The sequence below is a fragment of the Chrysochloris asiatica genome, unplaced genomic scaffold, assembly GCF_000296735.1.
Source record: "Chrysochloris asiatica unplaced genomic scaffold, ChrAsi1.0 scaffold00070, whole genome shotgun sequence".
In the NCBI taxonomy this organism is placed as follows: Eukaryota; Metazoa; Chordata; class Mammalia; order Afrosoricida; family Chrysochloridae; genus Chrysochloris; species Chrysochloris asiatica.
In genome coordinates this window covers 14,089,285-14,100,303 of record NW_006408588.1, presented here as the reverse complement: position 1 = coordinate 14,100,303, position 11,019 = coordinate 14,089,285, and the positions used below count along the sequence as shown (strand labels likewise).

General features: G+C 39.1%; 1 protein-coding gene across 1 annotated transcript in view; it reads right to left on the bottom strand.

Moving 5' to 3' along the window:
- Nucleotides 1–4,473: 4,473 nt before the first annotated feature.
- Nucleotides 4,474–11,019, bottom strand: part of ALKBH1 (alkB, alkylation repair homolog 1 (E. coli)) — a 24,382-nt gene continuing 17,836 nt past the window's right edge. Inside the window, exons 4-6 of the mRNA XM_006864763.1 lie at nucleotides 7,860–7,950; nucleotides 6,261–6,454; nucleotides 4,474–4,903 (exon numbers count right to left, since the gene is read on the bottom strand). Of these exons, the coding sequence (XP_006864825.1) occupies nucleotides 4,474–4,903; nucleotides 6,261–6,454; nucleotides 7,860–7,950 (715 nt within the window). The remainder of the gene's footprint in view (nucleotides 4,904–6,260; nucleotides 6,455–7,859; nucleotides 7,951–11,019) is intronic.

The window sequence follows — 11,019 nt, the reverse complement described above, 5'->3', positions numbered from 1 at the left end:
GGGTTACTATGAGTTGGAACCAACTTGACGGCACTTAATAACACGTTTTATTACATAAAATAATTTAATCAAACGAGATCCCTTTGTGAGACAATATATGGTTTCTAGATTGGTGTTAGAAATAAATTTCAGGTCAACAGAAGGACCAAGTCCAAGGATATTTAAAAAAAAAAAAAAATCACAATTTATTTTGAAAATAACTTTAAAAGGAACTTTACAATGTAAGCAAAAGTCAAAATACAGAAAAGTGAAGATAAATGTCAACTGCAGTCTCACCATCACTGACTTTGATATACATATCCCTCCAGGGTCTTAAAATGTATATAAAACTAGGTTACCAGGCATTGTTTCAGAACTGGATCTGCTTCCCTAAGTCATCTCCCTGTAGTTTTAAAGGTTTTTCTTGCACAGAACTCAGACTACTTTCCCATTGTGGGGCATGGCACACCCACCAGGGGATAAGCTCCACGAAGCCACACTTCATGCAGTGGCCCACAGCACCTCAAACTTGATCTTGGCTCAGAACAACCCTCTAAGTTTCCCTAGGCTGTAAATCTTTACCTGAGCAGTGCCACACCTTCCTCCTGGGAGGTTTGCGGTTGGCAGCCTAGTGCTTTATGCACTGCGTCAATCTTCTTGGCACATACAACCCTTCTCAATCAACACACATTTGCTGAATGACTATATGAATTTAATTAATAAAACTCCCTGTTGCTGGTAGCTTATTTTAAATTCTTATTTAAAATATGAATTTTAAATAAGAATTTAAATACAAATTAATAATAAATTAAAAATAAAATTTAAATTTAAAACTTTAAAAATGCAGCTTATTTTAAATTCTCACTATTGCAAATATTCTTACACAAAAAGTTTAGTGTCTAGCAGTGATTTTCTCACACTAAGTTCCTAAAAGTGAAATTTGTTGAGTCAATGGAGAATTTTAAAACATAATTAGGGGGAATCATATGATCCATCTTCACACCAGATCACTTGTGAGAGGAAGAGGCACCACCTCAGACTACCTTGGTTAAACGGGGCTGTTGGGGCCCAAGTGTCCCTGAGGTCACACCAGGTGTATTCCCACAGGCAGAGAACTGGAATGCCAGTCTCCCAGGCCTAACATTTGTAACTGCACTTCTAATACTGTATGTTATCTTACGTCATACTGAGTATCCACTCTGGCATTTTTGTTTCTTCTCTTTGGTAAAAATCAATAAATTCTTAATAAAAAAGAAATCTTCCCCTGATTTCAGTTCCTTCCTAGGAAGATGATCGAATTCTATTCCTGAGTGTCAGCAAACATTTTATCAAGGGCCAGATCAGACCTTTTTTGTTTTTGTGGGCTACACAACTACTCTACTTTGCCAAGATCGCACAAAAGCAGTCACAGGTAATATGTAAATAAATGAGCCTGCCTGTGTTCCAATAAAACTTAATTTATGGACATTGGCAAATAACTTTCATGTGTCATAAAACAGTATGTTAAAAATTTTTTCCCAAGCATTTAGAAACGTTAAGAACTATTCTTGTGGGCCATACAAAATCAGGAGGAGGACTGTAGTTTGTTAACCTCTGATTTAAAAAACATCTGGTAGAGAACTATAACAAACCTAGAAGGATCACTCTCAGTGTAGAATAAAAAAAGCTAACTTTCCTAAAAATTGCAGTTTTCTATTGTCAGAGTCAAATGAGTGAAGTTGCATCATATGTACCTTAAACTATATGTGCTTTGAAAAAAAAAAAGCAGAGTGAGAATCGTACAAAAACATCTGCTCATCATTCCACTTCATAAACATAAGCCCCAGGGTGAACTGGGATGGTGGCCTCAGTTTACACATGCCTTGTGTAGATAAGCATCTCTTCATGGAGTGTGGGTCTACAGTTTTAAATATGTATTTCTTGGCATGACATGGTCCCTGAATACAAGTCAACATCTTTATCTGACTTTCAACAGAACAGACTGTTCAAAAGTTGAAGGATACACTGACTCAGCTGGATTCATTAGGTGACAACATGTTGGTTTCCAAAGGGTCACATATACTTTGTAGAAAATGTAAGAGATTTTCCAATGGTAATTGTAATTATATAAAAATTTTCTAGCTGTCCTAACTTTAGAACCTAGCTTATACAAATGGGATGAATCTGTATTATCCTTTATTAAAAAAACAAAACAAACCAAAATATACTGAAGATAGCATTATCCAATGCTGGTAAGAACAAGGCAAAGGAAATGCAAATTCAACAAAACATCACAACATCAGGTATCAGAGTGGCTTCCAGCCTGTTCTTTACACAAACAAGTAGCTAGCATGTTTTCAATAACCTACACAGCAATAAAATAACATTGGCATGATCATGTTTCTAGACGGGTCACATTAAAGTACCATTACAACTGTAAGTACCACCAGCTCTGGTAGCGCAGTGGTTATGAATCCGGTTGCTAACCTCAGGGTCAGCAGTTCGAAACTACCAGCTGTTCCGCGGGAGAAAGATGAGGCTTTCTGCTCCCATAAAGATTTATAGCCTCAGAAACCCTGTACAGGGTCAGTTTGAGTCGGAACTGACTCCACGGCACATTACAACAACAACACTCTTATTAGGAAAATGGTAGTAAATACTCAATGAGAACACCAAAGTCCAGAACAATATAAAGAAGCCTCACTCTGGGTATAGTGAGCTGAGCTGAGCTGATGGGATTACAAAGATTTTAATACTCATCATTTTTCAAGAAATTAAACACCATATTTCATTAGGCAAATCTGTTGCACAACACTTTTAAAGTGTTCAAAAGTAAAGAGGTCAGTTTGAGGACTAAGGTGTGCCTGATCTAAGCCATGGCATTTTCAATAATCTCATATGCATGTGAAAGTTGGACAATGAATAAGGAAGACTGTAGAAGAATTCATGCATTTGAGTTATGGTCCTGGAGAAGAAAACTAAAAGTACCATGGACTGCCAGGACAGCTAACTAATTTGTGTTGTAAGAAGTACAGCCAGAGTGCTTAGAATTCTGACAGGAAGGTGATCTCTCATACTTTGGACATGTTTTCTGGAGGGTTCAGTCTCTGGACAAAGATAATGCTTGGTAAATCGGGAGGTCAGGGTAAAAGAGGAAGACCCCCAAGGAGACAAATCGGCACAGTAGCATAACAATTGTGAGGATGGCACAGGACCGGGCAATGCTTCGTTTTGTTGTGCACGGGGTCACTATGTGTTGGAACCGACTGGCTGGCAGTTATTATAACTATTAGAAAAGACAGGAGGGATTGGAGTACACAGGAACTGTGTCTCCTGTGAGACAGCCACAAATACTTAGGGCAGAGCAGGAAGGTGTGGGGCAGAAACAGTTACAGCGTTGTAATAGCATGGACAATACAGAAAATATAATCAGAAAAATAAAACCAAAAAACACACTCAAATATACTCAAACCAAAGCCACTGTAAGTGAGATGAGTTCAACTCACAGCAATCTTTTAGGACAAGGCAGAATTGCTCCATTAGGTTTCCCAAAGATATGAATCTTCACAAAAGCAGACTGCCACATCTTTTCCTGTTGGGTTTGAACTAGTACTTTAACAACTGTGCCACCAACACTCCTTAAATCTCAGTTATACTTATTCATAAAGACGCTGCTGCTGCTGGATCGGTTCCAACTCATAGTGACCAAGCATAGGGTTTCTGAGGCTATAAATTATGGGATCAGAAAGTCTTGTTGTTCTCCCACAGAGCAGTTGGTGGATGCAAACTGCTGACCTTATGGTCAGCAGTCCAATGTGTAAATTTATTCATGGAGAAAACAACAACAGAATACCCTTGGGGCTTTTTTTTAGCACAATTAAAATTGCATTAAAAAGCCAACAGAACAAGTTTGAACACTTAATCAGCAGTAAAAACTACTGTTTCCTTGGCTTGTATTACATACATTTATCTGTTAGGAAAGAAAGGCAGTTGTGATTAATTTCTTTTATAAGAGGATGAGATTTCAAGTCCCCCTCTGAATATATACAGGATTCTTCTACAGGTTCAGAAAAGATTCAAGACAAGATCAAAGAATGACTTGGGGAGTTTCTAAAAAATTGAGACTAATGGCCAGTTCATGGAGCCACAAGACAGCAGATGCAATGGCAAAAGGGACACTAGGCTTCCATTAAAATGAGGTATTCAGATGCCAAGAAAATTCCTCTACCTCCCAGAAGTAGAGCAGGGACTGGAGACGGTTGTGGAAGGGTGTAGCTCCTTAGACTTGTCCACATACTTCAGTGTCAACACTAATCTGTATTAGACCAAAGGGACCATGCCAAATACTTCTCTAAGCTTGGTGGTTAAAATCAATTTACTCTTCAGGATGAGTTCCAAGGCAACAGTGTTCTCAATGATAAGTTTTTCCCTGTCTCTTTTTGGCTTGTCTTGGTGCTAACAGCATGATTATTTACCATTAGATCAAGCAAAGTAAAGGAACGGAATCTCCAAGCTTCAGCTGTCAAGGTTTAATCTTGCCCGTTTTACTTGAGTGCTGTTGCTATACAGATGGCAGGAACTGTCCGTGGTGGTCTCTCTTCTCTTCTCCTCCATGGACTCCAAAGGGAAGACTTGGTCTTTGGCCAGTACCTGTCGGACAGTCATGTTAACACGAGCAGTTTTCAGGTAGCTGGCACACACTTGCCAGTCCTCCACAGAACAGGACTCTACCACTGTATCTCTGGGGAGCAGAGCTGGGAGAGGTCTCTCTAGACAGCGAGGCAGGCTTTCCCCCTTTGGATTTGGAAGAACCCGAGGGACTGCATGGTTCAAAAGGCGGCTGAACCCTGACATCACCATAATGTCACCACTGTGCATAAACATGGCTGTGGGGGCCTCTTCTCTTTTGAGGCCACCCAGGAGAAAGATGGCAGACTGTCCAAAGCTATAAGAAAAAAAAAAAAAAAAGCAACAGTAAGTTTTGGTTTCTAGCCATGGTTGAGAAAATCAAACCAATTACATTATTATCTAATTGCAGTGTAATACCTACTGCTCCCAATTCCTCCTTTATAAACTATACTCTTTTGGTTTGGGTGAGTGACCAACCAGTGACCCACTTGTTACAGCCTACAGAACTGCTTCAAATTAAACGTGTATGTACTCAATCGTTGCCAAATAAGGAAACTAAAAGTTGAATATTAACCGTATCCGAAGTCCTGGTGTGGTGAGCACTGAACCGTAAGGTCGGCAGTTCAAATCCACCATCCATCCACTCCTCATATACAGGGTCACTATGAATCAGAATCAACTCAACTGCACTTAGCAACAACATATGTATTTTACTGATGTACCTTTAAGATTTAAAGGAGCTTTGGTAGCACAGTGGTTACAAATCGGGCTGCGAACCGCAAGGTCAGCAGTTCGAAACTACCAGCTGTTCCACGGGAGAAAGATGAGGTTTTCTGCTCCCGTAAAGATTTACATTCGGAAACCCAATACAGGGTTGCTGTGAGTCGGAACCCACTCCACGGCACATAAACACCATTACTACGTTTTAAGATTTAAGTCTTCTAACAGAATGATTTGAATACTTTACTATATTTATCATTTGTGTTCACTTTAAAGACAAAAGAGCCCTGGTTGCTTTGTAGATAAGCACTAGACTGCTAACTGCAAGGAGGTCAGCAGTTAAAATCCACCTCTCCTCCAGAGAAAGAGGCTTTTTGCTCCTTTAAAGATTCAGTGCCTCAGAAACCCTCTCTAAGGCCGCTATGAGTCGGAATCAACTCGATGGCAGTGGGTTTTCACTTTAAAGACACAGGCAGTAACAGAAGATTCTGTGTAGGTGCCTTTGTGGTGGGATACAGGTGCAGAACTTTGAACAAATTTAAGATGATGTGCAGTCATGGGCAGTAAGTTACTCAGAGTTTTGTGCTTTGCTTTTCTCTATTCCAAAAAAAGTTGGTCACACTGCTATAAGGTGGCCTACTTGATTATTCCACAAAGCGCTGACACCTATTATAAAGGCAGACTCTATAAAATAGCAGAAAAATGCACTAAAATTTTGTCATTGCTCTTAAAGGATGAGGCGAATTTTATTTATGTTACCCATAAATACATTTTTAAGGTACCCCAGAGTGGAAGATTACAGGGTCCAACTATTTTTTAACGTTGAATTGTTTTGGGGGCCATTTTAACCAATTTATCATCTTACTGACAGATTGTTTTTGTTTAAACATCCTTTAGAAAAGATAAAGGAAACATTAAGCATATAACTCCTGAATTTCTGGACCTAACTTTACCTGAATGACAGGAGGGGTTTGGAGTGGTCTAGTTCAGATCTGTCGACGTGGATCCCCAGCGTGGAGTCTAAGCGGTAGTAATTCAGGATACCTGCTTCGGCTTGGAAACCCTGGAACCCACAGGCAGCGGCCACTTGCTCTGAGAGGAAAGCCAGGTCAGAAGGGAAAGGTGTATAATCATCTGCTGAATATTTCTTTGGTAAAAGCAGGGAAAATAAGAAAAATAAACAATGATCTCAGGAACATAGGAAACTACGGTACAAGATGAATTGAAGTTTTAGGTAATATTAAAACATATGTATATGTGACATAATACTGAAACAGAAATATTGATCCAGCCATTCTTGAATTACTTGATAATCTAACAATGAACCATTCAAAAACAGTGAGCACCGACGTCTATGACAGGCGATTTGGTACGCATGGCTAAGCAGTAATACATTAGACGAATGCACCCTCCACGGAGTCTACACGTGAAGCAGTCACACCACTGAGTCACTTCGGACTCATAGCCATCCCATATAGGGTTGCCAAGGAGTGGATGGTGGGTTTGAGCCACCAACCTTGTGGTTAGCAGTACAGTGCTTATCCTACGACACAACAGGACTCTGCAGTATACTTTAATCTCAAACAGAATAGTTCTTTTATAAATAAATTCAAAATTGTCATAGTCAAGAATCATATAGGGAGACATGACTACTAAATATAACGTGATATCTCAGACAGAAACCCGGAATAGAAGACAGTAGCAAAACTAAGGAAAACTGAATAAAATATGGACTTCCATTAATTACAATGTATTAATAATGGTTCATTAATTAAGTCAAAGGTATCAAAACGGAGGAGGGGGTGTATAGGTTCATTTTTCTGCTGTTTTATAGAGCTGCCTTTGTATTAGGAGGTTAGAGAAGTGGATTGCTGAGAGAAGATGTTGTTCAGGACAGTGAGAGAGGGAGACAGACTGGTGAACGGACAGCCAGATGCAGCTATGTCATCTTGAACTTTGTGAGCAGTTTTGGTGCTAGAATGTGGCCTGGCACAGCAGATTCACACAGGCAATGGGAAAGGTATGATTCCATTTTTTCCCCATGCTCCCCTGGAGTCCAGAGGTCAGTGTGAATTGCAAGGTTGGAAGTTCAAACTCACCCTATAACACCTTGGAAACCCTATAACAGGGTGGCTATGCGTCAGAACAAACTTGATGGCTCTTAACAACAAAATATAGAGGAGAAACAATCTCATGATTAATTATCCATTCCCTTGATGAATAAATAATCCATTGTTGAAATCAATTCCAATTCTTGGAACTGAGTAGAGTTGCTCCATGGGATTTTCTTGTCCATAATCTTTATAGAAGATCACTAGGCCTGTCTTTTATATCACACCCGGGGAAATTTGACCTATTAGTCCTTAGGTTAGTAGCTCAGCACAAACCATTTATGCCAAACAGGGTAACCTTAAGAGAAAATTTAGGAATAAATTAACAGGCTCCTCCTATAAATGGATGCTATTTAAGTTTGGCCAGGAATAAATCCAGTCATTAGAGTCCCAGATGCACATAAATGAAAAACAACAGAAGTGGCAAGAAAATGTGAATACCTTACTGTCCCAGTTATAATGGTAGCCTAAGGTCACCCAACGCAGTTTCTCTAGTAAACTTCGGGGTCTCCGCTTATTCATGTCTTTACACCTGCAAAAATTGATGTCAAAGGAGGGCTTATTCATCTCAAATGGTAGCAACAATAGTTTACATTAACTTGAGTCTGAGTTAAAAATTCCACGATTTAAGCTGTTAGCTAAGACCATAGTAAGGGAAATGAAAACAGATGAATTAATGAGCTGACAAAGCATGCAACCAAAGTAAAAAATGTTAATGTTCCACATTTCGAGTTCTTGGCTCTAAACTCATTATTAAATGGGATGCACTTTAATGGCAAGTCTCCAGCATCTCAATAATGAAAAACAAAAATGGCCACAGAAGTGTCTCACTTGTCCATGGGAAACGTGACCAAGCATACTATGAGGAATGGGAAATTTGGCTAACGGAGCAGGTTCGTTTGGTGTGATAAAAATGGGGTCTGGTTAATCACAGTATCACTATGTGCGTAATAATGGCTTCTCAAATTGCGGAGTGGGGGGGGTTTGGAAAAATATAGTATACAAGCAAAAATGCTGGTTTAACACAACTTCTTTAACCCTATATAACATAGCTTAGGTAGTTTAGGCTTAGTTAACAATGAACTACTGTTAATTGACTTGTTTCTGACATCCTCCTGTTTAAACCAAAGGCTTCTTTAAAACAGCGAGGTCTCCTCTGTCTGTAATTTTATCTTGTCTGATAAAATCTATGGGATTAACTACTCTTTCTAAAAAGGAAGTTTGTTTGGTTCATTGCTGTGTATCTAAAAATATGAGAATGCTAAGACTAAATATTTTTTTTGTTCCATTAAATTTTGTTTTTGAGAATATATATAGCAAAATATACCCAGCTCAGTAATTTCTGTATGTACAACCTTGTGACACTGACTACATTCGATGATTGGCACAATCATTCTTACCCTCTTCTGATTTGTTCCTCCTTCATCAAAATACTAACTGCCCTGTAAGGTTGCCATCTTATCTTTTGAGTTGCTGTTATTAATTTGATGCCATATAGATAGTTCTTAAGAGCATAATGCTCAGGGCAGACATTCTTTACTAGTTAAGCTAAACTACTGTTGAGTTTTGGACTTCTGATATGGTACTGTAGGATAAGCACTGGACTGTTAACCACAAGGTCAGTGATTCAAATCTACCAGCTGCTCCTAGGAAACCGTATACAGGGTTCTATGAGTGGGTTGTGACTCCACTGCACATAACAACAAAAGCATTATTCAGTTTTGAGAAAACTTCAGGGGATATTTTTGGTTTAAAAACTATCCCAGGGCAACAGTTAAGGACTCAGCACCCTCCATGGTTCTAGAAAAGTTTGGAGTCATGAGAAATTGAAACTTTGGTCTGCATTTTCTCCCTTTTCAACAGGCTTCTAAATTACTATATTTAGCAATGGCGACCTGACACTATTCAGTACTTCTGGACTAATAGCAAACAAAGTCATTGTTCATGGAGGTAATCTGACAACAAAGACCAGTTGCTTCAAAGAGACCAGTTGTTCTGCCTTGAAAGGCTGCTTGCAAGGTTTCATACCCCCAGGCAACTATAAGACAAGCACTTTACATAATTATTAAGTAAATTAACGAGGATGTTTCATGAAACCATGACCCTAAACCTCCAAAAGAAGGAACCAAGTCCCATGAAGTGTTTGGTTACACATAAGCAGTATAAGCACTTCCTGGTTGTTTTTTTTGGGGGGGTTGTTGCTGTAAATTTAAATCTATCACACATCTTTTGCCAATTCAACTTTTTATAGGTCTACATGACCAGCACCCAATAAAAACTTGGGTGCATCTGGGTACATAATCTTTAATAAGCTTCCTTGTTGGGGAAATAAACCATCCTGTGTGACTCCATACGGCGAAGAACCTTGAAGCTTCTGGTTTCTACCAGACTTCGTCTCAAGAGACTTTCTTCCTTGGCTCATTTTGCTACCTTTCCACTGTAATCATCTCAGCTGTGAGAAAGACTATATGCTAAGTCTTGTGAGAAGTCCTAGTGAACCACTGAAACTGGGGGTGGTCTTAGGTATTCCTGACACATCAGGAAAGAGAAACTGTTAATAATGTAGGAGGAAAGATGCGTAGGGCCGGGCCAAAGACTGCAAACAAAGTGATATGAACAATTCCTAAGCATAACTAGCATTTAACAAGCATTCATTACTTCATTTTTTTTTTTTTTTTTAAGTAAGAGCTAAAGAAAAGAAAACGCAAGGCAGGTATTAACATGACTACAGTTCTACAAATTTATTTAGCTATAGGTGCAAATAAAGAACACTGTGATATTCTTTGGAAAACAAGTTCTACTTATCGGCCTAAGACAGAAAAATAAGTATGACCTTTTTGCCCAGACTCGTAAGGATCTTGTGGTTAATGGTAAGATGAATGCAGTTCTGCAGTTACATAACCACCCTAGAGAGGTGACCCATGTGATTTCTCTTTTTAAGATAGTGCTTGGTACTCAATTCCTTACCGAAGGACAGCATCTCAGGCAGGAAAAAAATGCTGCTGAGAAAAGATGATTTTATGGATACTGGAGCTATGTTTTGAAGGGGAGAAAAGGAAAACAAAGTCAGCATTACCATACTGGAATCTAGAATTTGAAACAGATGGTGATCTCAATGGCAAAGAGATATAGAAAGCTATTACAGAACCTACCTCACTTAGTTTTCACTCAGTAGCTCTCAAGCTTTAGAATGTACCAGGGTTTGTTAAAATAAACATGGCTGGGCACAACCCTATAAATTCTAATTTAGCATGTCTGGGGTGGGATCTGAGAATCTGCATTTCTAACATGAATACTAAAACTGCTTGCCCAGGAACCACTGCTCCAGACAATGACAAACAAAGAAAACAAACCTTATTACATCTCTTCCTACTTCAAAGACAGATTATTTTATTCTGGGTAAAGAGTCTACACTATTATACGCAAACCAGAATCATCTGAACAATTACGAAAATGATAATGCAGCCTGGTGTGGTGCTGCGGCTGCAGAGTTGGTTTGAACCACAAGGTCGGTGGTTCAAGCTCACCAACACTACCATCTCTTCTAAAGACTCATGGTCTTCAAGAACACATACAGTGTTTATGGTGTTGTTGTTAGATG